The sequence below is a fragment of the Pleuronectes platessa genome, chromosome 14 (assembly GCF_947347685.1).
Source record: "Pleuronectes platessa chromosome 14, fPlePla1.1, whole genome shotgun sequence".
In the NCBI taxonomy this organism is placed as follows: domain Eukaryota; kingdom Metazoa; phylum Chordata; class Actinopteri; order Pleuronectiformes; family Pleuronectidae; genus Pleuronectes; species Pleuronectes platessa.
Window position 1 is genome coordinate 2,863,246 of NC_070639.1, and position 27,294 is coordinate 2,890,539.

Consider the following 27,294-nt stretch of genomic DNA (forward strand, 5'->3'; position numbering starts at 1 on the left):
CTGAACAGGAACCTAGGTTGACACCAGGTTTGTGTCTTTCAGCTAACAAGGCCTAATCCGGTGCCAACATCAGGTCAAGTGCCCTCTCCTTCCTCAAGCAACTGCGTCATATTTCATTTTCCTTTCACTTCACATCCAACTTTGTGTTTCCTCTCCAGCCCGTGTGAAATTCCCCTTCCTCGGGGGCCGAGCAGAGTTTCTTGAGGTTCATACATTCAGTCACTGATTTGGTACATTCATCACTTTCACTGGGCGGGAGGCGATTGCATCAGTGAGCAGGACCTTGTGTGTCATACTCATGAGCAGGTGTCATCTGTCTGTGTGGGAGAGAAAGTGCATTGGTCGCTCATGATAAATGTGTGGAAGAGTTTGAAAGACAGGAACCCTGCATTTCAATCTGACTGGAGTGTGTCGGTACATGTATCTGGAGTGAGTACATCTGTGACACTGTAAGAAAATAAACTGGAGGGTGCAAGGATAATGCTATAGTATTGTATGTGTGTGATACTGGGTGTCCTTGTTGACTGTTTCCAGAAACAAGGCTACGTCTGATGTTTCCTAACCTCTCTTGCTCAAATAAGAGCTCTGATGTTACTGTAGTGAAGGTAACAGTCCTGACACTGTCCATACATTTATTACTGATGCTTATGAAATAATCAAAACAGTTAACAGGTACTGTCAGTCTCGGTTTTGTCAACTTCTTTGTATTTGTTTATTTCCTTGTGTGTGTGATTGTGTATTTGTGCACACCAGTGTTTGTCCTGCTCCATTGAACATCCATTTAAAAGTCGAGAAGGTCATATTTTCCAAGCTGATAAAAAATCTTGGGAGAAACACTGGTTTGCACTTCAATAATAACAAAATATCTCATGTTTTTGTATGTGTGTGAGTGTGTGGGTGGGTGTTATAGGTGTTATAGTTTATGACACTGCAGCCTCAGTGCAGGAGGACACAGTTTAGAGGTCCAGGGAGGGAGAAGGGAGCGTTGTAGCTTTCGAGCAGCTGTCTCTGAGCTGCAGGGGGAGAAAGAGGAGGAGGAGAAGGGGAGATGCTAAAAAATCCAGTAACCAAGGCCATTAACTGAAGAGATAAAGCACACACGTGGCTTAATGAACAAAGGTTACCATGACAACAAGAAACTGCCCTGTACGGCTTTTCGCTCTGTTTTCCAATTCTCCGTCTTTCTTCCAAGTGATGGGTCGCTGTCAAAAATGTAAGAGAGAGGCGGAGAATTCGAATGAATCCTGTGTACTGAGTGACGAAAAATCAGTTGTATAAAAACTGCAGCGTTATCCATGGGTGGGTAGTTGCCATTTGAGGATATTAGTTTTATTTTCCATGTCCTTCCAGAGATGTCCAGGTGCTTCTCTGTCTTAAGTTACACCTGGATGTGAGCTGTGTTGAGGTTATTCCAAACCGAACGTGCTCGTTTCCTCTACAGCAGTGACCAGCTTCTCGTAGAGCATGGAGAAGGACGGGTAAGGTGGGAGGTCCAAACGATTAAAGCAAGTGTGAGCCCTGTGGAGACACACAAAAACGTTGTGTTTTACATGAATCATATTCATTCTATTACTTACTTACTAGTTTATCTTATTAAACAGTAGCTCTACCTGGGTAAGGAGGTGATTTTTCCCCACTTCTCGACACAGAATCTGCGAGGTCCATTGCTCCCCCGTAGGGAGGCGAAACCCTCGTAGGGAATACTGGAAGTGCCTGTCACAAACTAGAGACACGAAAGACACATAAGTCAGATCAATATGAAAACAGCAGCCTAACAAATGTGGTTATTCATGTCTTAAATATGATATGAATTAATCATTTTAGTTCTATATATTCAACAGAAAATTATTTCACTGAAAACCAAAAAATTGTAAACTCCTTTTTGATAGCAAAAGTCACTCTAACATCTTGAATTATTTCTCCAGCACGTTATCAGCTCGGCCGTTGTGATATGAAGGTTTCACAGTGAGTGGTGTGCGATGGACACATCTCTGCAGTATCTGCAGGGCATCGGGCCTCCACACGGGGGCAGTCTGTGTACATGCGCTCATCCACGTGCCCTACCTGCAGCAGCCTGAGCCTCTGCTCATTGTTGAATCTCTCCACAGCAGCCCAGAACCAGCGAATCACTATGTGGTTGTCATGGTAACCTGGGGGGAGGTAAATGATGATGGTGCATGAGTCAGATGAATAACAAATAAGATCTCCGTCCCTTGCTCATCTCCTCTCTCCTACCTCACTATTTCTCGGCTTTGCTGTTTGAATGGGCTCTGCTGTTTAATCTTTAATGGGCTGGGCTGCTTTGTCCGTCTCAGTCGATTCCTCTATTAAAAGAGTCTCACACTGAGCCATGGCTGACTGTCAGCTTGAGTTCTCTTCCCGCTGCTGGCGGCTTTTCAAATGTATTGGCCAAACCTTTAAAAAGCCCTTTAATGTGATCTCTTGTAAATGCTTCGGCCACTGGCGCTTGCATCTGAGCACTGTACAGGATATGTACAACGATAGTAAAATTGCCAACAAAGCTTCAGGTGCTCAGTGCATCACAGCAGAGTCTGATACAATGATTGAATATTATTATTATCAAATGATCTATTGAAATCAAGGATCCAAATGATCCAAAATACTAATGAGTAAGGGAAATATAATGTTACAATTATTGTAAGAGTAAGTAAACACTGAATTTCAGTGGCACATTGGTGGAGGATGACCGTGGATCAGACAGTTATGTGCATCTTTTAATAATTTTATATTTTCTTAAATAATAATAGATGTCAGGAAAACGGCAGGTTTGAATCTAGTTGAGAACTGAAATAGAAAAACTTCGAGAAAAAAAAAAACTTATCGATTGAAATCGGTTTAGTTTAAAAAAAACATAGTACTATGGATTTAGTATACATAATACAGGTTCAGTTGTCACATTTGCAGATTCAAGCTGTAAATGAATTCATCAGCACAAGGGCCATGTTATGCTGGTGAATTCACTAGTTTCCCATGTTGATGTCAGCACACTGATCTTTAGATTAACATACCTCCTCTATACTCAGTGTTGTTCCTCCAGTCCGCCAGGTCGATCTCTGCAGTGCCTGCAATCACCAGCTCCAACTCCCTGGCATCAAACACTGACACCAGTCGCACATCCACCACCTTACACACACACACACACACACACACACACACACACACACACACACACACACACACACACACACACACATGCAAGTTGATGAGCACGTGGATAAACAAAAGGAGGATAATTTATCCCAGTCCTCACACGGAGAGACAGTTGGCAAGGGGACAATCATTGCTGGTGAAAAGTTTCCATCAGTTTGTTGACAGTAAATTAGATTTGTTGAGTAAACCAGAGCCTACAAAGTAACACTGGCACACATGTAGCCCACAAAGACCCAGTAATCTGTCAACACAAGGGATTTTGGAGTTTGTTCTACAATCTAAACATCAGTCCACATTACCGTCCACACTTGGTTCATTCTGTCAGGCTGGGCTTTCACAGCATGTCCCACTGTGGGGCTATCAGAGCTCACATCTATTCTCCTACACTGTAATGCCAACCTCTCTAGCACAAATACATACACACATTTTTGTTTTTCAGAGTTTGAACAGACCACTGTAGGCATGCGCTTACATTCACATCCAAACTGAGCAGTGCACAATATCTAAACATTCAGTCTGTTGTAAAATAGAGTACTTTTTGACTAGAATCATAACAGACATGAAACAGTTGAGTAAACTAAGCCCTCTATTTTAATTTATATGCTTAATTTCTACCCTCCTACATCTCCCTGGTGAAAAGGAGGTCAACCGGCAAAAGTTAGCACGAGGTTACAAGAGTAACCTCAAGTAACTCTAATGTCACAGTGTAGTTGAGATACGTGTGTGTTTCTGGTAGCCACATCCTAGAATTATTCATATGATTGTACCATCACATCACATGTTGAAAAACTTAAGCATCACGTTACCTTAAAACTAGTTTCTAATGTTGATGTTTAATGAAATACTTATTATAAGAACAGCAAAAAATAACAACTTTGAAACGTTATGGGATCATCACTGACCCTCCCACTGAATTAGACAAATCAGACCAAGGTAGCAGCTCTTCTGGTGCTGGAGAGTTTGAGAACCATGATATTTCAAACCATCCTCAGAATCCATTTAACAACAAAAACATTTTTATAGATACATTGAATAAAAATGTGCTCTTTAATTCTCAGCAACTTAAGTGCTCAATCAACAGTCCCTCTAATGTGCTATGAATCCTACCTGTTTCACAACTAAGACAGCCTCATGACCTCAGTAACATCTCTAAACTCTGACAAAATAAAATGTGCTCTACCTCGTAGAAACCTCGAACCAGGCTCTCCGTCTGCTGAGCCACTCCTCTCTCTATACGCCACTTGACCATTCGCTCGATGTACTCTTTCTTGTTCTTCTCGGACACAGGGATACCAGCCCCTCCCGGCTTCAGCTCTCTCTCCGTAATCTGAATAATCACAGGCATGGAAACATTAGATTCAACTGCAGATTTAATTTCATTAAGAAATTAAACAATCACTCCATTACCTGTCCAAAAACCTCTTCATTGACGGTGAAAGTGAGGTCCAGCATGTCTTCGATGTCGTTGTCCTTCATCCACTGAAGACTCTGGTGAAACTCCTCATCCAGGAACTCCAAGTCACTCAGTTCACATGGGCTGCACGAGCACAGACAGATACACAGAGTTTACAGCAGGGTCAGAAACGTATTGACTGCCATACTCATAAACCATGGCTGACTGTAAGAAGTGAGGTTGAAGGTCAATTACCTGATGTATAACAGATGTACCTCAAGTGCAAGTAAAGTATAACATCACGTGATTCATGACAGGAAATACGTTTGTACAAATTTATTACATTTCCGGATAATAAATTGAGTGCAACTCTGCGATAAATGTTTGCTGCGACACAGATTGTAAATTAAAGTAGAGGGCAGTACACATCATTCTAATTTGAAAATGTTTATAATAAATTGACGTTTTATCGAGAGACGTGCACACTTTGCACACAAGATATTCCCAATATATTTTGCATTTTTGTGTTGACACACATTTATTTTATTAACAGACCTATATTCCTTTGTCACATGTTATAACTGAAATTAAAATGATTGGAAATTATCTTTATGTCCACAGATTTCCAACACACAGCAAATGTGTGTGATGAGTGAAACCTTTGCCATCATGCTTTGGATGATATAAGCGGAACTTATACTGTTGCTATGGAGACAGTTAGTTAGTTAGAGTTTAAATATATAAATACATGGATGCGTATGTGTGTGTGTATATATATACAAACATATTTAAATAAATAATCAAATTCGAGTAATTAATAGAGTAAATAAAACACTATATATAGCGTAAATAATACACTCTATATATATATATATAGTCCTTATATTTATTTACATTTACATATATTTCAATTGTATATTATTTAAAGTAGATATCATGTATAGATTTTTGGAAATTAATTAGTATTTAAATACATTTATATATGTTTGATAAATGCTTATCTGCACTGTGATGGTGTAGTAAAGAGAGGATCCATTTTTTGTAGATGAGGTGGAGAAGCCTTATTATTAGAGAAACATCTGTCATCTAACCCAAACCATTACTGGAGACATTGGGAGGGGATCTAATTGGAAATGTTGGTGCCCTGCAAGTTATAAAGGACCAGAAAATACAGAGAGAAGTAGGCAGAGGGACGTACATGCGAAGAAGCCCCTTGTAGAAGGGTCGGGTAAAGAAGGCATCCAGCAGGTACTGGTGGACGAGGGCCAGCCCCAGGATTCGCCCACTGAAGCGGAACCTAGACCCGGCACAGGAAACACAGGAGAGTTCATGAGCCAGCACCAGATCAGGAAATGAAGCCTGCTTTGAGTAGCAGTAGGTTGACTCTTTTACTTCTGCTGATTCATATGGACGGACGTTGGTTGGCTAATATGTACTTGTTTCTTCCATGATGTGACAGCCTTAAATACCCACATCTGTAATCTTCTTCATCCAGTCTAGGCATTATAATTTTCCAGTGTAGTTTTCTGTCCATCCATTTATCAGTCTGATCATCCATCTATCCCATCTTTTATCAATCCATCTGTCCATCCAACCACTGTCACTAAGGCAAAAATTGACTGGTGAGCCATGGACTGCTGATCCAAATTTCCGCAGAATTGCTTCTATTTTGGGATCGGAACACAACAGCAGTCAGAGCAGCTAAAATGAACACTTTACAGTCAGCATAGCAGCAAGTGTAGCTTCAACAAACATGTGATGGATAGACAGACAGGCAGACTGATACTGTAGCGACAGAGCAAACATAGGAAATCCTCACCACTCGTGGTGGTTGTCCACAAAGGCCGACATGGGGCTGATCTGCACTGTGTATGTGTCATTGGCCGAATATTCAAACAGGCCGTAGTACGGGTTGAACAGTTCTCTGGACACCAAGAAGAAAAACTCTCTGGAGGGCCCACTATAGTCTAGTCTGCAAAACAAGAATCATAACACATGTACAGTAAATACACGTCAGTAGGAGAAGGGAAGCAGTGAATATTCTTCAGCAACTGCAAGGGACAGTGTACGATTTATCTACACGATTTAGCTTTCGACGAAAATAGTCAAAGCAAAATCTGGACAACTGGTGTTTGTTTCAGCAAAGATACACCCCCACAACCATCTGCTCCTCGGTCTTTGCAACCATAAAAGGCTACAAGATTATACGATGACAACAAAGCACATATTATTACTCATTCCACCACCAATAAAATCACAGTATACATGCTGTCAATCATCTGTATTAAGAGGTTATTTGTCCCACCCACTTGCACCAGTTGCTACTACACCACAAGATGGTGGAATTACTGTGATGTTATCAAGGTTTGTGGAATGATAAGATGTGAAGCTCAAGTTAAGATTGAATGCTCAGTTGGATCAATAACAGATGGAGAAAAACACACATTTCACACCTGCACTGTCTACACCATGATAAGGAAATGAACTGGGGAAAAAAGTCATCCTCACCCATCCTCCCCTACAAAGCTGACGTAGAGTTTACTCCTCTGAAGGTCTTTACGGGAGTAGCACATGACTTGGTTAAAGGCGTCCTCCAGAAGGTGGTCTCTCCGTATGATCAGCCTGGGAGTGGACACACACACAGAAGAAGACACACAGTATTATATGCAGCCCAGTTTTTACTTTACAGTAAAATTGATATTATTTCAGGTTTGGGTTTAAAGTTAAGAGTATGTTTATTATATTCATGTGTATTAACATTAAAGCCCATAAAATGACAAACATCTAATGTTTTTAAACAAATCAAAAATATATAGTTTTAAAATGTATATTTTTTTTTTGACGTGCAATTTCCTTAAATAGTTGAGTACTGTAAGTATTTATAGTCCTATTGTTAGGGACTATTTTTAAGTGCAGATTTGGTGCTCTAGTCAGTATTTCAGGCAATCAGTTGGTGTGTGTATGTGTGTGTGTTTGTGTGTGTGTGTAAGTGAAGCGACAGTGTAATTCACTGATGTTTTTTTAATAGTTTGTGGTCAAAAAGGAGCTCTATGTCATGTCATTGTTCCCTTGGATCATTTCCTGTGATTTGTTGACAACAATAAAAATATGAAATATTTACACTCATCTTTTAAAACTGTTAAGCTTAGCTTTCTAAAATATTCAAAATATATCTAAACACTGGTCTATGTGACATGAAAAAAAATGCTTCCCTTCAAAGAAACTAATGTCCCTGTGGAGGTGAGGGGGCTGGGAGAGTGCCTTCACCTACACCGGAGGATCAATCAGCGCAGGTTAGACCTGTTAGCTGATTGATCCTCAGGTTTAAAACCTCAAGGAGGCTCAGAACTGAGAAACAAGAGACTCACAGAGGACTGAGAGTCACGGACACAGAAACTGAGCAGAGCGGAGCCAAGAAACCTGCAGAAAGTGCGGTACTTTAGGTTTAGAGTTTTGTTTTGAGTTAATAAGAGCCCCGTGGCACCGACGTTTGCCACAGTCCCCCTGGTTTTGAATGCAGTCATGTGACAGTCAAGGATGATGAGACAGAGATGTCAGCACTCGAGATCTCCTGCTCTCCAACCCACCACTGAAAACACATAACTCTTTGTGTTTCCATTCGCTCAAAACAGTAAATGAAGAAACGTTAATGAACCAGCCATAAGAATTATTGCTATTTTTATTATTTTAAACATACTTGACTTTTCCTGGTCCTTGGCCGTAACCTTTGGTCTCCAGCTTTCGATAGAAGTTTCTCAGTTTAGCCTCAAAATCTCGCTTATAGGGAGCAGGAGCACGAGCATTGGCTCGCTGAGTGCCTGAGATATAAACAAGAGAGAGAGAGGGAACGTTAGCAAACCGAACGACAGACACGGAAAAAAAAAAGAGAGATGGGGGAGTAAATGTACAGTAATCATCAAGCAATAGGCAAAACAGAAAAGAAAAAGGGGGCAGCGATATAAGGAGAGGGAGATAAAATAATGTAATGATCTCAATTGGAAAAAGGCTAAATCCTGATGGGTGAGGAGTCTAAGAATCTGAAATAGCCTACAAAATGCAGGCTAATCCTGGATTAGTATTTTGTTTCATACTATTCAAAGAAACACACAGACAGAACCTGTTTTTCAGCTCACAGCTGCATCTCTGCTACTGTATCTAAATGTCTGTAATCTGTAATAGATGAGCTGGGACTGATGAGCTGAAGAATAGAAGCATGTATCAGTGAATGGTCAGATGGCGAGAAGGAAGAATGTGAGCAGCTCTCTAATAATTATTTAGTGCATCTGAGTCACACTGTATGCACCAGCATCCCTTCTAAGTAGAGCTTCAAAATGCAAAAAGAAGAAATGGGAACAAGAGACCAAAAGTTGTGAGCAGGCAATTTATTGAAAACAACAATTTAACTCAAATAGGCTGTTCATCAGCTGATCAAAAGTTTAAGACCACAGCCTTTAAAAGCCAAAATCTGTGCAAAAATTTGAATTACATTCATTTCCTGTCTAGTAATCACACTGTGAAGATCTCTTGATGGCAAAGGCAAAAAAGCTCACCTTCTTTGAATGTGGAAGGATTGTTGAACTGCATAAACAAGGCCTCTCACAACGTGCCATCGCTGCTGAGGTTGGACGCAGTAAGACAGTCATTTTGCATTTCTTAAAAGATCCTCAGGGTTATGGAACAAAAAAATCAAGTGGTAGACCCAAAAAAATCTCACCGGCGCTGAGCCGGAGGATACGAATGGCTGTCCGTCAAGACACGGGACGATCCTCGTCCCAAATTAAGGCCATTACGTGTGCTGACTGCAGCCCAATAACCATCAGACGGTATCTGCGAAGGAAGGGCTTCAAAAACAAGAAACGTCTACAAAGGCCACGTCTCCGTCAACGCCACAAAATTGCCCGTTCAGACTTTACAAGGGAGCACCAAACATGGGACATTCAAAGGTGGAAGAAAGTTTTATTCTCTGACGAGAACAAATTTAACCTTGATGGTCCTGATGGCTTCCAACGTTATTGGCATGACAAGGAGATGCCACCTGAGATGTTTTCTACGCGGCACAGTGGAGGGGGCGCCATCATGATCTGGGGTGCTTTTTCCTTCATGGAACAATGGAGCTCCAGGTTGTGCAGGGGCTTCAAACAGCAGCTGGCTATGTGGAGATGTTGCAGCGGGCATCCCTCATGACTGAGGGCCCTCGTCTGTGTGGTAACGACTGGGTTTTTCAGCAGGACAACAATCCAATTCACAATGCCCGTCTGACCAAGACTTTTTTCCAGGAGAATAACATCACTCTTTTGGACCATCCTGCGTGTTCCCCTGATCTTAATCCAATTGAGAACATTTGGGGATGGATGGCAAGGGATGTTTACAAAAATGGACTTCAGTTCCAGACAGTGGATGCCCTTCGTGAAGCCATCTTCACCACTTGGCGCAACATTCGCACTAGCCTTTTGGAAACACTTGCATCAAGCATGCCAAAACGAATTTTTGAAGTGATCAACAATAATGGTGGAGCTACTCATTACTGAGTCAGTTTTTGACACTTTAATTTCTGTTTTAGGAGTTTTTTGTTTTTTTTTGAGCTGTGGTCTTAAACTTTTGATCAGCTGATGAACAGCCTACTTCAGTTAAATTGTTGTTTTCAATAAATTGCCTGCTCACAACTTTTGGGCTCTTGTTCCCATTTCTTCTTTTTGCATTTTGAAACTCTACTTAGAACCTTCCTAAGATTCAACAGTGCAAAATGCAGATTCATGCAATTTTTTAACTGGTCTTAAGATTTTGATCATGAGTGTATGTATTTTTATGCTCGCTATGACTTTATGTCCAAATTTCCACTGAGACAAATATAGTCATCGTAGATTGCAAGCTTTTCACTTCAAGAGAGACCATTCAGAACAACTATATACAGTTGTTTTCTAGCACTGGTCAGATAACACATATGAAGAGGTTATTAATATGTACATCTGTACATTTCAATATGATATTTTTTCTACAAATATCTCAGGTAATTATGAAATGAGTGTGTTGTGATATTTCAGAAATATCTATATTCATTTGAAAATACAGGGCAGAGCTAAGTGTGGACAATGTGCTGTATGAACTGTCTTTATGAAGAGGGTAGGTGGGTAGGAAGGGAAGGGTGTGTGATTACTTGTGTGGTTGCACATTCAGGTCTCATGTTTTATTTTAGCCAGACATCAAGCTCTGTGTCTTACAGTATGATGGTACTATGGAATTGCTTCTTGTATTTAATCAGACAATGCAAACCAAATCTCATGGAATCTCATAACAAGTAAGAATCTAATAAAGATGAGAGTTAGAGTCTCATGCCAATAAAGCTGCAGCAGTCAGACTGCCTGGTGCAGACAGAGTGAGACAGAGACTTACCAGGGGAGCTCTGAGGAGAGGAGATGCAGTAACCTGGGTGAAGTAACGGCGGCACATATGACATCACCTCCTCCTCAAACAGGCTGGAGACAGCAGGAAAGCATAGGTGGAAAAAACGGAGAGTTACGACTTGTATTGGAAGTGTTGGGGTTATTACTGATTATAATGTTGCCAAGTGAGCAAGAATCACCCCCTCACAACCACACCCATGCAGAGGACTCACCTCAGCAGCATGACGAGGTCAGCGTCACTAGAGAGACGAGCCAACCCACTGACGCCCTCACTGCGAATAAACTGGACCTTCTCCCTGCACACACACAAACACACACAAACTTGTCAATGGGTAAACTGGTCAATCCATTAGGGTTAACTGTGTGTTGAGGTTGACTGATGATGATGATAATGGAGGTGCTGGAGGGGAACAAGGCTGGAAGGGGAGAATACAAAAACGGAAGCAATGAAAGAGAGAAAACACTGAGCAGAAGAGAGAACAAGAGAGATTTCAACATACTTGAGCGAGTGGTTCCTGGTGAGCTCGGGTTGCCTTTCCTGCAGTATCTCCAAGATGTTGGTTTGCCGTAGAAATGCCACTATCTTGTCATTGTAGGCTGGAGGAATAAGATAAGACAATTAGGAATGTGCGCACTGTGTCTTGTGGCTGCAGGTTTACACTTTCTGCTTGCATCTATGCACATGTACATGGGATTCTGCCAGACTCACCGACAGGCACCACATCGGGGAACTGACTCCGACTGGAGCCACTGAAAGTGCTGGAGGGGCGGGGCATGGCAGGCGGGTTGGTTTGGCGAGAGTCGTCTACTACCTGTGACAAAAGGAAGCACTACAGTTCAGGTCGCATCCTAGTTCTGACGCCGACCATCAAACGCTGGACACCTGTTAGCTTAGCATATTCTCACCCTTTAACAACAATAATAATTTATATTATGGAGGAGATTAATGCTTAATTCAAATTATTGTGTGGATGTTAAATGTTTCAATTATTAATTTAATGAGGAAATACTAATATGACAGATTTAAACAGGTAGTTATGATAATGTAAGCAAGGTGATGCTGAATATTGGTTGAAGAGCAGACACTCATGTGACTCCTCAACTAGAAAATGGAGCCGAACATGAATATGGCAAGAAAAGAAAAGGTACAATTGTGTGAAAAAGTAAGGTGGCTATTTCTGTCTTGAGATGTGGTGAACACAGAGCTCCTGTACTGTATGTAACATAGTTTTCTGAGGAATTTTTAAATTTTCAGTAATATTTTCTTTAACCACTCTTACTTACGTTTTTATTGGCTGATGTTGTCTAGCTATTTCCCCGTCAGTTGCTCTCTTCCTCATGATTTGACCTTTCTAGTTTCTGTGTGTCTGATAAAACCTAAAGTCCAACAGATTTTAAACATGTTTCCCTCAGACATCAAATTACTGACGTACCTGCTGCAGAGGTCTGTTTGAATTCCCTTATTCTCCTTTATGTCCCTTAAAACACAAATTCCTTGAATATATACTGCCTAATTGCCCCATATAGGTTTTGACATAAACGTACTATTAATCAGGTGTCTGTGGTTTTGCTCATACCAGTATGGAATGAAAATCTACCCAGCAAAATCTACAGTGATTTGAATTTGCTTAAAGAGTCATAAAGTTACAAGATACAATTGTTCAGCTCAGTGTTTAAGATTTAAGAAGGCAGTTAAAAAGTATTCTAAAGCATCTTCAAAGAATTTATAGACTATGTTTGTCAGGAAATCGGAGTCCGGAGTCAAGTAAACTGCAAATTTTTTAATTATATGTAAATCTGTACTGTTTGACGACAGTTTGATGTTTGATGTCAAGAAACAAAATATTTGTTCTTGACATCAAAATTTTCCCACAGGCTTGAATGCAACAAGAAGCAATGGTTCACTAGAAGGACAATTATACAAAATCTATTAGCTTAACCAGAACCCAATAATTTTGCACGTTCCAGGGGTGAACAGGGAGCAAAAGCTAATCATTCTCCCTGGTTAAAAGGTGGCAGTGAGAGAAGAGAGACTGAGAGACACACACAAGAGAAATATGGTGAGAAACTGAGACAGAGCTGAGCTGAGCTGCTTTTGGTAAGAGGTTATGTGCCGGGATGATTTATATTGATTAATTGGAATCTATGTTTGTTGTTTTGATTCATACTATAAAAAAAAAAAAATGAAACTGGTGAGTGGGTGCTGTCTGGCTCGGGAGCTTAGACGCGATATTACTACTTATTAATATCCCTACTTATTTGACAGAGACATGAGTCTGTGTTTATATAGCACTTTTCTAGTCTTGATGACCACTCAAAGCGCTTTACAGTCCAGTTTTACATTCACCCATTAACACACACTGTCATACAGTGCATCTATGTGCAGCATTTTCTCTATGAGAAGGGGCAATCTGGGGTTCAGTATCTTGTCCAAGAACCCTTCGGCATGTAGAAAGGGCAAGACTTGGATCGAACCGGAAACCTTATGGTTAGAGGACGACCAATCGAATTAATCCCTGAGCTTTTAATTGATTTCATTTGATTTGATTTCATCATATAGCTTTGGAAGAGATAACTACGAACGAGCAAGGAGCAGTTATCAGAACGAGGTGTGGTACATTTCACTTCCTTATGATATGAAAATAATAATCAATTATTTAATATGCAGTAGAGTGTGTGCAGTATATGAAAAAGGTTCAGTCATCCAGTTGATAGAGTAAGATACGTAGAAGGTCTAAGTCACAGGCAGCTGGATTTGCTGGTTAAAGGCTCAGTGTGTCGAATCTAGTGGTGAATTTGCATGTTGCAGCTGAACACCCCTCACCTCAACCTCCCCTTCAAAAAATGAATGAGAACCTGTGGTAACCTTCAATTGACATAAAAATTCAAAGCGTGTTTAGTTTGTCCAGTCTGGGCTACTGTAAAAACATGGCCTAGAGACAACCATACAGAGAACCCGCTCTAGGTTAATACTGTGTTTATATATAAATTTTTCTTTCTAGGGTAAAGAAAACAACAATTTGTACAATTTATATGACACAAACTAGTGAAAACATCCCTGGATTATTATAAATTAATTTGAATTTTAAGTCTTGAAATTCTGTAAGATTTGATTTTACTAAAGGCCGGTGTGAATTCCAAATTCCAAGTAGTAAAAATGGGAAATATGAAACAAAATTGGGTGATTTTTTCTATTCCTGCACTTCCAGTAGCATTGACTTTATGCCTGATGACTTCACCTCAGGATCCCAGCAGAATTTAAAAAGCAACTAAGCAGTTCTCTCCTTCAAACCAGCCTCTATAAATATTGCAGTGTTGTGTGAGCCTTAAGTTGACACCAGGTGACGAGTGCTGGGTAGTCTCTCACCTCCCCGGCACTGTGGCTGCGCTGGCGGCTCAGATGCTGGCGATGGGCCAGGAGCCCAGTCGAGCGAGAACTCTGGAGGGGTAGCCGTGGGTCGATGAAGGTCGTGGAGCGACAGTTGTGATCCACAAAGAAGGCCTGGAGATTGAGGTCCAAATACCCACTGTTATGCAAGGACAAGCTACACTTTGTCCACAAAATTGTATCTTCACATGCAGTGCACGGAAAATAAGGATTATAAAAAAAGGGTTAAGGTGATCTTAGGTCAGGAGTCAAAGTTTTGGGGTCTGTCGCACAAACACACACCTTCCCAGTTTGGTCATGTTTCATCTCCCACCCTCGGGGAAGCTCCAGCTGCTTGTTGGAGAACATGTTGAGGAAGGTGACGAGGTCGCGGTTGTGCTGGTAGCGCTCAAAGTAATGAGCGTCCCGCCGCACCTTACTGATCATGTGCTTCAGGCAGGTGTTGCTCGTAAACATGCGGTAGGCACTCTGGAGAGAGACGGCAGAGGGGGGAGGTCATTAGAAAGAGACAGAAAACAAACTACAGAATAGCTTGGAGTCACATAAAACTCAAGACGGAGCCAATTACTTAATGATTAACATTTTTGAATGAAATACATAATCAGAGATAGTCTCTCAGCTAGGTACCTACACTCTAGAACAAGTGGTACATAAAGTATGTGTGTAGTCTAGTATATGTACTGTCAGTGTACAACCGGTTATATGTAACTTTCCTTGAATACTGTTATAATTGTATAATAAATTGTTCTTCCTTATCAGGCTATAATACAATAATATCTGCTTTGAGACTTTAGTTCATGCTGATGTTATTGAATTTTGATTCAGCTGAAATTCTATATTCTCTTAAAGAAACGCTAATATTTCATTATCTAATAAACAATTAATTACAAAAACATTGATAACTGCATTTACTGATCATCACTTATAACCAACTCTAACTCATTACCTGTAGTAAACAATGGTGCTAATGTGCAGTGCTGCTTTATTATAGTACTGAATTACAGCACTAGATTCTGAATATAGAGTGGCTAATTCAGGGAGCAGTTACAATGAAGGACGCTCTGAGTTGTTTGGAGTGTTCAAAGCTGAACAGGTCAAACTACTGAATGGAAAAGAGCAGGCAGACAGCTCACACAGAGTAAAAGAACTGCATGGTCAAAGGTGCTAGAAGAGGAGAGGCATATTAAACTGACAGGGTTTGAATGCAGCACGGTGAAGAAGTCGGGGCTGCACAGGAACTTGGCGCTGGGTGACTGCAGCAGGAGAGAGAGGCGCGTGCGACCACTGCCGTGAGCGACTGCACTGTCTCGTCTGTATTCTGCAACAGAATCAACAAGGAGAGGTTAACAGAAACAGACAGTATGCTAAGCACAACTAGCATTTTGTACCAGCGAAATAAACAAGACTGAGTCCAAACCTGGTATTTGGCTGGTGTATTGTTAGTGTATGAAATTGAGCACATAGTTGAAAACTGCTTTGCAACTGGAATACACCAATTCATATATTTAATGCGTCACATTTGCGTTTTTGCCTCATGTTAGCTAGTCATCTATGCATAGGATGTTGCACCTTCTTAAGTCCTTGTTGATTTTTTAAGCCAAATTGTTATTTGTGAATATGGCTTATCAAAAGGAAACTTGAATAAGCCATAATGTTTAATGTCTAATGTATTTATGTGTTTGCAATGTCAAGTTTAGCTGATCATACATTTGCATCATCACATACAGCTACTCCGACTAAAGTTCACCGTTGCAGTGCATGCATGAAAGCAGCATTTGTTTCTCACGCAGCACACACACCAATAACTTGATCACAAAGTTAACTCACACAAGTCATCTGGAGATGTGGAGCAGAATCATGACAAGTCCAGTCAAAAATTAATATAAAAATCTTCCAACAGAATACTACTTTTCGGAAACCTTTAAGTGTAAAATAATTGCTATAATTTCACAAACCAGAAATGGGCATCAGTTCACTTTCTGGTTCAGGCGGTGGTTCAACAGGGCTTTCCTCTGTTCGATCACTGTTTGTTATGGTCCTCCTGATGCTCTGGTATCTGTCATTCAGAGGGGAGTGAAAATATAGTGCTCAGCAAAAAAGGTAGTCATAGAATAGACACATAGAATGAATAGAATACACAGAATAGAATAGACACATTTACTGATTCCCTAATTTCAACATGAACATGGAGATTATATTAAGTGAAAACAATCAATTTACAAGCCTAAATCTCTGAGGGGACAATTTTTTAATCATGCATTTTGTTTTGACTATGGATCTTTGCCTGTGAGATGTGAATTGTGAATATGGGCTATAAAAATGAAATTTGATTGAAAACACATTAAAGTAAAGATAAGTAAACATGAAGTTTAGTAAAGTATTGAATATACTTCTAAATTACAGCACTGACCATACAAATATCTATGCTGGATACATCACATTGCTCTTGTCGAAGCCTACCTGCGGTTGAGTTGCTCCATCTGCTGAATGGAGTTGGAGCGTGTCAGGCCCTGCGGGGCAGGAGGTCCAGTGGGACGCTGCCATGTGGTGGTCCTGTTCACATGGTCCACGAAGAAAATTCTCCCGTGGCTGTCGATACGAGCCTCCCAGTCTGAGGAGCAATTATTAATTCATACAAAGTAGATGTTTAATGCCTCATGGGAATATACGATATGCAAGTAGACAATGAATGATATACATGACATAAACATCTGACAAAGGATTTGAAACTCCACTATGTATCAATACTTTATATTCTGGCAGTGTCGTTCAGTTACGTCTTTAGACTGCATCCACATGGGGAAAATTAATGTCTTAATATTTTACTTAAATCTATTGACATAACTAATTAAAAAGTTAAGAGCTCACCAAAGTTATTGGGATTCATTCCCTGGATAACATCAATGTTAAAACATTTTAGGCTTTTATCAAGATAGACTGTTTCTGTCCAGAGACAGAGGTTCAACAAAGTCAGTGACAGATGTTAGCATCCCTAAAGCCCTGCTGGTGTGGCTACAAAGGTTTGTAAAAGTCCATGTACATTTTTTTTTTCCAGACATGTCTGATTACAAAGTGACAAACTGCTATGTCAATTATTCTCTGCATCATCAGGAGTTAATTTGTAGTCTAAGGTTTGTAGTTTTATTTCACTGCATAGAACATCGACATGGACACATTGATATAAATACAAACACTGACACATCAACACATGGTAACAAAGATGACATACACATATGAAGTAGTAAACCAATATGGTGCATACAGACACACACACTCACTGGGGGGCAGAGGCTCGTCCACACGTTGGTATCGGTGGATGTCCTGACGTACAGAGGGGAGCGAACGTACAGGATGGCCGTTGACATGGGCATCTGAACATAGACAGCACACAAAAGACAGAGGGAAATATATTTTGAAGATCACTGTTGTTCTGTTCATTCTTTAAATCAATCAATCAATCAAATTTTAAGACTCACAATTCAAATATCTCGCCAACAAAAGTGAACAAACTGAGTACCTTCGTCTCCATCTTGCGCTGAATCCAAAGACCCCGCCTCCTCATTTGGTTTTGTCGCCTCCCCTTCCGGTTCTTCAGCCACGCCCCCTGCAGCCTGGAGGCTGAGCCTCCTTACACTGAGTTCCTCAACCTCCTCCGGCGCGCTGGCTGCCGGAGCTTCTCCTTCAGCCTCAGTGACATCAGCTCGCCCATCCCCTTCATCATCTACAGCTTGCGGGATTGGTGAGCTGCTGGAAACAACATGTCCCCCTGGATCTATGGCTGTCTCTGCTCCCTCCTCCGCTTCCTACAAAATATCCCATAAAATTTAAATACATAAATAATATTATATTAAAAAAACACGTGTCAACATAGCTGCCACGCTATTCACTTCCTATTCTTTTTTGTTGGCAGTTATGAGCAAGTAAATGTAGCAAAAGCAGGTAATTAGAGGAATGGTATCACGCCAACAACAAGTATAATTTAAAATGTTGAAATACTGGCTAGGCCAAAATTTCAAAGGCATGAAAATGCCAGAGCAGGTTTGTTAGATCTCAACAGTATATGCTGCTTATTTAGTTGAGAAAACCCAACAATATCAATCAATCCATCAATTAAATTCACAATTTACAATATCCCAACATGATAAAAATGGTAATAAATAAAACATGCAAAACTAAATCTTTATTAAATTAATTTCTAAGGCTTATTTACAAATATCTGCTGGTGTGGGTTTGCTGGGATGGCAACAAATACTCAATGTTTGCATGCATTGCTTCTCAATAGCAATAGTGGCCATCAGTTATTTGTTCAAGAGCTTGATGAACTCACCACAGCTGTGGTCAGTGTGACCGGACAGCTCTCTGATGATGAGAAGACTGTCTGTGGGGCTGTTGCCATGGAGCAGGTGTCAATCTCTGATGAGGGTTCCTCGCCAGGCATCCTTCCTTCCTCAAGTATCTCTACACCCTCTGGAAAAGCATTATGGGACACAGCCTCTGTGAATGGACCCTCTTCTACCTCAGAAAATACATCTAGGTCCAAAACATCCCCCAAGTCAAGACCTGTTTCTCCCTCCACTTCAGGCGCTGAGTCATCCACCACAGCATCTGCACCGTCAGGCTCCTCTTCAAGCACGGAGGGCTCGAGTTGCTCAGGCTCTTGGAACTCCAGAAACGCATCATCATCATCTGGCCCGTCAACATCTGAAGCTTCTCCATTCATCAGTAGCGGTGAGAGCGGTACTGGAATGATGTCATTGGCCCCCGACCTGTCATCATCTTCGTCTGAATCTATGTGCATCATGGCACTGAGCCGTGTGTGTGTGGGGAAGCTAGAGCGCAGTTTGGGTGAGGCCGCACCCAAGGGTCTTTCACCAGGACCCTTAGGGGCCTCAATAGCATCAAGGCCCTCACTGAATGATCTTTGGAGCATTGCATGGCCCGACAGGCGTTGAGGCCCCACAAATCTAGCCGCAGCGCCCATAAAAGACAGGTCCTTTTCTGCGCAGGCCATGGCCCCACCTTCCCACATGCCATGTGAACCCTGGGAGCCAGTAGGTGATAGTCCCACAGAAACCACTCCTGGAAGGTGATGTGGCAGGTCCTCGTCATCCGATGGAGTCCCTGGTGCTCCGTTTAAGGATGAAATGCCAATGATAGATTCAGGAGAAGCACCTAGAGTGGACAGCAGAGGATGCATGTTGAGGAAAACAAATAATTTACATTTTATGTAAAAAATGAAAGTATAGTTTAAAGACAGAATTACCATCAGGCCCGGTTGAGGTGAGCTCCACTTTGAATTGCAACTGACCACTTACATGTTCAGTGGGCAGGCGCCGACACAGAGAGAAACTCACAGGCTGGACACTGGACAGAGAGAACAACATTTAAGTCATGTAGTAGATCCTGCTGAAGCTGGACGGTTTTATGTCAGTGATTATGGAGTATGTTCTGTGCATGCGTGTGTCTGTGTGTTTGTTTTTGTGTGTGTTTTTGTGTGTGTGTGTGTGTGTGTGTGTGTGTGTGTGTTTGTGAACTCATATTTGACCATTCATACCCAGGTATCTTTTCAATTAGCCGCTGCACAGGGATAGTCAGCTGGCCGAGGAAGCGTTTGATGATTGGTCGGCTTTTTGCAAACTTGTCCTTTACCTCAATATACAGGATGTCTGTCATTAGAGCTACAAATGTGTATTTCTGCAGAGAGGCAAAAACAGATATGGTCAGAACATGCTAAATAATATGTTGGTAATATATTGTTTAAAAGACTGTGTCCCCTGACTGAATAAAGTGACGTGTAAGAGCACCTCTCCATGCCAGAGAGGGTTGATGGTGTTAGCAATGATGGCTGATCGTCGTTCCTGTCCATGATGACTGAAGATGGGGAAGACGCTCCTCTTCCCCGGGTGGATGGACATCTTCAGGTATGGATCCGGATTAAAAAACATGCCCTTCTTTAGACCACTGGCACGTAAATCTGCCACAAAATATTTCAGACAGCAGTCTTAGAATCACAGTTTCAAATATTCAGGTGAAAAAGTGACGGAGTGTTAACTATCGTCTTGGCGTTTTGATACAAAACTTGACTTGATGGCCAACAGAGCAAAGCTGTTTGTGTGAGCAACTTGAAAAATGATGTTCTGTTCACGTAAACTCAATGCGATACTGACTGAATCTTTTAGAAAACTAACTCCTTCACTCTCAGGAAAACAAATTCCAGAAGACTACATCACTCATTAGTCTTATATAGTCTTATCTGTATTAATCAGGCTATGTTTTTTTTTACATTTATTTAAACCAGATTTACTCTGGTTCGGTTTTGAGGATGATTACAAGAGAGGTGTGCCACTAAAATACGCACTTTTTAATTGCAGCCTAAATGTGTTCCAACACAAAAAACTGCTTAGCACTTCAAATCACCTGTCAATGTGAAGCTGATCAGTTTCCGAGGATGTTCGATGCCCACCTGCTCTGCCAGCCCCTCCACCTGAGAGAAGAGAACATGTCTCACTTAACACAGCACAGGAAAAATAATGAAGCAAGCCATCATTAGGCTGAAAAATCAAAACAAACCTATCGGAGAGATAGCAAAAACTTTAGGTGTGGCCAAAATCAACTGTTTGGTACATTCTTAAAAAGAAAGAACGCACTGGTGAGCTCAGCAACACCAAAAGACCCCGGAAGACCACGGAAAACATCTGTGGTGGATGACAGAATAATTATTTCCCTGGTGAAGAAAAACCCCTTCACAACAGTTGGCCAGATCAAGAACACTCTCCAGGAGGTAGGCGTTTCTGTGTCAAAGTCAACAATCAAGAGAAGACTTCACCAGAGCAAATACAGAGGGTTCACCACAATATGTAAACCATTGGTGAGCCTCAAAAACAGGAAGACCAGATTAGAGTTTGCCAAACGACATTTAAAAGAGCCTGTACAGTTCTGGAACAACGTCCTATGGACAGATGAGACAAAAATCAACTTGTACCAGAATGATGGGAAGAGAAGAGTATGGAGAAGGGAAGGAACTGCTCAGGATCCAAAGCATACCATCTCATCAGTGAAGCATGGTAGAGGTAGTGTTATGGCGTGGGCATGTATGGCTGCCAATGGAACTGGTTCCCTTGTATCTATTGATGATGTGACTGCTGACAAAAGCAGTAGGATGAATTCTGAAGTGTTTCGGGAAATATTATCTGCTCATATTAAGCCAAATGCTTCAGAACTCATTGGACTGCGCTTCACAGTGCAGATGGACAATGACCCGAAGCATACTGCGAAAGCAACCAAAGAGTTTTTAAGGCAAAGAAGTGGAATGTTCTGCAATGGCCAAGTCAATCTCCTGACCTGAATCCAATTGAGCATGCATTTCACTTGCTGAAGACAAAACTGAAGGGAAAACGCCCCAAGAACAAGCAGGAACTGAAGACAGTTGCATTAGAGGCCTGGCAGAGCATCACCAGGGACGAAACCCATTGTCTGGTGATGTCTATGGGTTCCAGACTTCAGGCTGTCATTGACTGCAAAGGATTTGCAACCAAATATTAAAAGTGACATTACATTTATGATTATGTTAGTTTGTCCAATTACTTTTGGTCCCTTAAAAAGGGAGGGCCACATATAAAATGTGTTGTAATTCCTACACCGTTCACCTGATTCGGATGTAAATACCATCAAATTAAAGCTGAAAGTATGCAATTAACACATCTTGATTGTTTCATTTCAAATCCAATGTGGTGGTGTACAGAGCCAAAATGATGAAAATTGTGTCAATGTCCAAATATTTATGGACCTAACTGTATATGCCTAGGAAGATATATAACTCACACCTGTGTTAGTCCTTGTGAATTCAAATGAATATAAACACTAATACAGAAGAATGTAATACAGCTTAAATTTAAATTAAATTTATCGTAGACTGTCAGCACTGGAGCAGGGTGGATGCGCTGCTCATTGATGTTTGCAACAGAGAGAATTATATTGCTTACATGGGCAGCCTCCTGTCAGAGATTGATTCTGTCATATATGAGTATGTTGTAATCAATCAATTGGACTATATGAAACATGGTATAGAAAAATGCCTGTCTGAATCAACAAATGCTAATTTCCCCATAGTCTTACAAACGTAGACCTATGGTATATCCACAGTGCTGTCAGTCCTGAAGAATGGTCTGGCTGCAAACACTTTCATTCTGTTGTACGGGGAAAAACCTGTGGCTTCAGGGGTGGATCCAGGGGGGCACTGGCCCCAGCTGAAATGTAACTGGCCTCTGAAGTGCCCCTGTTAGTAGTGTTTAAAAAACTACACAATAAACAATAAATATGACAATTCTTTAAGAATTTTTATTTTTCTTAAACATGGAAAAAAATTCCAAATCTATTCAATAATGTGTGGCTTTGCTCTCAGCTGTAGAGCTAGCAGTAAACACAACTTACTAAGTCAGGAATTATGCATGGACATTAGAAAGATAACTGGCTCCTATGTGTGAATTGTGGCCCCTTTATGGCCCGCTGTTTAGAAAAATCCAAAAACCACTATGTGGAACAACTAAAAAGAAAAAAAACACCTAAAAATAACTAAAAACAAAACAATAAAAATAGCAACAAATGTCTGTTGACTGTGTGATGGCAGCATCCATTGCTTCTAAACCATTTGTATGTTGATGGCAGCACAGAGGTTGCTCTCAGAGTTTGAATAGTATCAGGCCAGAATTGTAAGGGGAATAGATTGGGCCAGAGGAGAGGGGCCCAATGGCAGGTTTTTAGCCACGACTACATCTGGTGAGGCAGAGTACTTTACCCGTAATGATACAGCTGAGGCAGCACAATGAAGGGTCTTTTTAATGGAAATATACCAGAAACTGTATAAAAGTGACTTGAGCTAAAGCTTGAGACTGTACATGACTAAGAGATAACAGATTCTACAGCACCTAACCCATCTAACCTTCTTAATCACTCTTTCTCTTTCTTATATACACACGCACACACACACACACACACACTCACTCACCAGGATGGCTGGATTCTTCACAGTGATGCAGGGGGTAGTGGCTCGCAGGCCTCCACTCACTCCATGGTAGTACTTAAAACAGATCTTAGTCTCTGCTGCAGAGGAAACAGCAATGGGTTAAGGGATATGGAAACATTGCCAAAATGATCTTCTTATTGTTGGCTTTATTTCTGTTACACTGGGGACTGTGGAATCAGGTTTTCAATACACTCAATTAAATGATGATTAAATGATGACCGATTGTAACTTGTGAACGTGAACATGAGATTTTTTTGTTTTACAATATATGAATTAAGTGATTTTTTTTATATTTTGTATTGAATAAATCCTATCATTGAGACCCATAACTTACGCTCAATGAAGTAGGGCCCAGCCTCAAGTCTCCACACAATCTGACCTTTCTGTGTGCCATTCACCCCTCTGTTCTTACAGTCCCACACATTGGATGGATTGGTTTCATCTGAAAAAAAAGTACATTAGTTAGCTTTGCAAGGTGCAGATTCTTGGTTCAGTCAAACCATGTTCTTGCTGTGTTGACATCCCTCCTGATATCAAACCAAACAATGTTAAATCAAACAACATTGCTCAAGCTGCAACCAAGCTGCTATGTAAAACTGCAACCAAGCTGCATCTGTTCAGCTTTTTAAGCATGTTTTGTCTGCACACTCTTTCTTTAATCACTGAATCTATTCCCAAAATAACCTCCCTACAACCTCTGAGCAGAAGGACAAACACCAAACTTCCTCTCAGTTTAAAACAGGGAGGGGGAATTCCGCTGTACGTAGCACTTTCGCACACAGATTAATGAAGCACCAACCTCAGCTGACTGGTGGAAAGTTTCAAGGTATACAGGACTGTGACAGTTACTGTGTGTGTGGGGTGTGTGTGTGTGTGTGTGTGTGTGTGTGTGTGTGTGTGTGTGTGCATGAGTATGAGCATGCCTGTGTGTGTGTGTGTGAAGGGGAGTGACAGAGGGGAAGGCAGGTCGCTTATCATTGAGTGCCTGCTTAGTCGAGGAAAGCAGTAGCCCCTCTGGGGTATAAGACCCCGGAGCAGATAATAAGTCCTGGCAGCCTTATGATCGATATGAAGTGACCTGACCCTTCACCGGGCACCAGCAGTTTACACTATCTCTCCCCCATATAGGATCCCATTTACAAGGGAAACTACTCCAAATCAATTAAGTCCTGGTGGTCGTCAGAAACATAACTAATCATTTGGTAAACAAGCTAAAATTACCATGATCATAGTAAACATAATAACACAGGGCCCAGAAACCACTGCTGTTTGTTGTACTCAGAGTTTGTATGACCTCTCGGGAAGTCATTGTTTTCAGAAATCCATTATTAACACAATAGATTTCCTGAACAGCTCACAGGCTGCAGCTTTCCCTTAGCATCCATAACCTCACCATAGGAGGCAAATGTATGGACTTGAAAAAGAATGATGCTACTATTTCAAAATATTTTCCTTTAACATCAGGGCAGCAGGATGTCTCCAGTATGTGTTTTATGTGTGAAATTAGATATTCAGTCCTTTACAACTGAAGCAATGAATACCCCTAGTACGGGTTATGCTCCAAACAAACTGCCGCCTACATTTCCAATAACCCAACCAATAGCATTTGAACCTTCCTTTCTAGGTGAAAATCCACATTTCCTTCCAGTTTACTGGCAGGGCTCCTGGTACGGATCCTGTTTATTTTAGTTTCAAGAAAAACCTGAGATAAGCCAGGTGATCATGGATATTGTTTCACAGACTTTAGATAGACCCCCTTATAGCAGAGATAAAGTCATACTCTTGACAAATAAGCTGACCTTTGTGTGTAAAATGGATGGAAAGCCCCTTTAATATTTCAGTTTCTGCTTCTGTTTTTTTTTTCTTTTCTTTTCTATCAGAAACAAAATGCTGAATAAGAGATTGCTTTGGGTTACAGGTGCTAATGTAAGGTGATGTCAGCTGTTCACTAAGTAAGCAAGTCGGCATACAATTCATAGATTGTTAAGACCAAATGTGCCAGTGGAACACAGTTACTGCTGTATTGCTTTTCACCCTGATGGACAGATCTGCAAGACAGTTTGAGACTGATAGCCCTCTTCAGCACACAGGTCAATGTATTTCCCCCTGTCAAATTCCTGTCTCTAAGCAGGATTAGCATTTATTATTGGAGACCACCCTGCTTGCCACTAAGACCTGTGTGGTTTGTGATGGAGTGTGTGTTATCGTACACCAAGGCAGAGCTGTTACATGTTGACTCAGCTTCCAGTCCTGTGTAAAGTCTCAACCGCTCCTGTTTCAGTATTGACTCAGAGATGGAAGCTTCTGCACAAGACTATACCTGGCTACTCTCAGCTTCCAATAATAAAACACCAGGATCAGCTTTTACGCTTTGAGGACAGGTAGGGTCAAGTTCGCTCTGGTCCTGAGTGGCTGCAAGTTTCCAAAAGACTTCAGCAAAAATAATTTGGGTGGAAAGCACATACAACAGACTAGTGTGAATATCACTGACAATTGTTGTGCTAAAAAAAATTAACAAATCATTTTTTTATGTGTTTTGCTTGTTTCAGAATCCAAAATGGTGGTCTTAAAATAAACAAACAGACATCTCGGCAACTTAGATGTTGTTTTGTTGATGTTGTCGAGTGTTGAAAATGTGATTTTTGCTTTGACTCCAAATGTAGCATGAAGTAGGTGTCACTTGTCAGAAAAATCGGCTGTGGCCCAAAATTGACGATTACAAGCCTCTATATTAGGGAGTAAGGCTGCTTATATGTGACTACGTTTTTGTCTGAAAAAGGCATTTCCAAACAAAAAAGATATCTGGTCACTTGTGGCTAAAGCAAATTGAATGCTCAATGCTCAAAACATTCCACAAATAATTGTCCAGCTAACTGCAGGTCTGGTATAGCCTCGCATACAGTATTTATTATAAGTAGGACCTACTCCTCAAGGATTTCTGTTCCAAAATTCACACTAACGGCACAATTTTGAAAGAAAACTGTTCAAATATCATTTAAATTAGCTGCTTTCAGGTATTTCCTCTTGACTTGCATTTGCTTATGAGGACAAGTGAATTAACTTTAACCTATCTTCAAAAACGTGAGAGGTAAAATATACCAAGACTTAAGATTTAACCTTGACCTGTCCAGAAGAATTAAAGTAGCTCTACTAGCAACAACATAGGTAAAAAAAATCAGCAAACCAATGTGGTACAGCCCGATCCAGTCGGTAGCATCCACTTCCTCCTTGATATCCCAGGATATTACGAGGTTCTGACCCCGGTTCAGCGTATACTCCAGAGTGGACGCTGTAAGCGAGGAGCGACTCTGGGAGGTCACCAGGTCTGTATCACTGTTGGCACGTGCAAGCCCTATAGGACTGCTGATCACAGAGGCAGTATCAACAGCAGCCCCACCCCTCTCTGCCAGGGTCCGCAGGTTATCTGGGCTAAGGGTGTGCCGGAGGTGGGGGCTGCGCCTTCTTGGAGCTGACAGGTGATCCCGAACTCCCACAGCCAGGTTGGGTGGATTGTGGGAGCGGGTCCTGGGTGGTAGGACCGCTGTTGCCAGGGACGGGCGCATGTCTTTGTCTGGTGAAGAAACAGCTACAAGAAGTAAAAAAAGTTGAAGAGAAGCCCAATAAGCCTTATTGACTGCTGATGTGATGAGGCATTCCGCTGTTTTCGACTTGCTGACTCATCTTAAACTCTCATGTTTCAACAGGGAGAGTTAGCTTGAAGTTGTCGTGACTTGAGAGGAGCCTTAAAAATAATGGGGCGATCTCCTCTACTCATAGACCCCGGATATCTGCGCGTTTGTTCCATGCAACAGAACTGTCGCAGTTGAATATATCCACAAAAGTCACAATGTTTGCCACTCTTATTCCATGTTATCCAATGACAACTGGAGCCTGTAGATGGGGAAAGAGGGAGAAGCAG

The 27,294-nt window shown here is 41.2% G+C and overlaps 1 protein-coding gene across 1 annotated transcript; it reads right to left on the bottom strand.

Annotated features, from left to right (window-relative positions):
• Positions 1–684: 684 nt before the first annotated feature.
• On the bottom strand, positions 685–26,938 carry hecw2a (HECT, C2 and WW domain containing E3 ubiquitin protein ligase 2a). The gene is made up of 29 exons (XM_053439878.1): positions 26,560–26,938; positions 23,710–23,817; positions 23,358–23,452; positions 20,771–20,837; positions 20,158–20,327; positions 19,908–20,047; positions 19,617–19,717; positions 18,681–19,525; positions 17,871–18,156; positions 17,632–17,724; positions 16,814–16,964; positions 16,309–16,409; positions 15,547–15,671; positions 14,636–14,821; positions 14,333–14,467; positions 11,675–11,777; positions 11,466–11,562; positions 11,178–11,261; positions 10,955–11,037; positions 8,262–8,382; positions 7,073–7,186; positions 6,384–6,536; positions 5,763–5,861; positions 4,579–4,708; positions 4,352–4,498; positions 3,030–3,144; positions 2,065–2,150; positions 1,611–1,723; positions 685–1,518 (listed from the first exon to the last, which is right to left on the bottom strand). The coding sequence occupies exons 1-29, from the start codon at positions 26,936–26,938 to the stop codon at positions 1,407–1,409; spliced, it is 4,539 nt and encodes a 1,512-aa protein (XP_053295853.1). The 3' UTR covers positions 685–1,406.
• Positions 26,939–27,294: the final 356 nt, after the last annotated feature.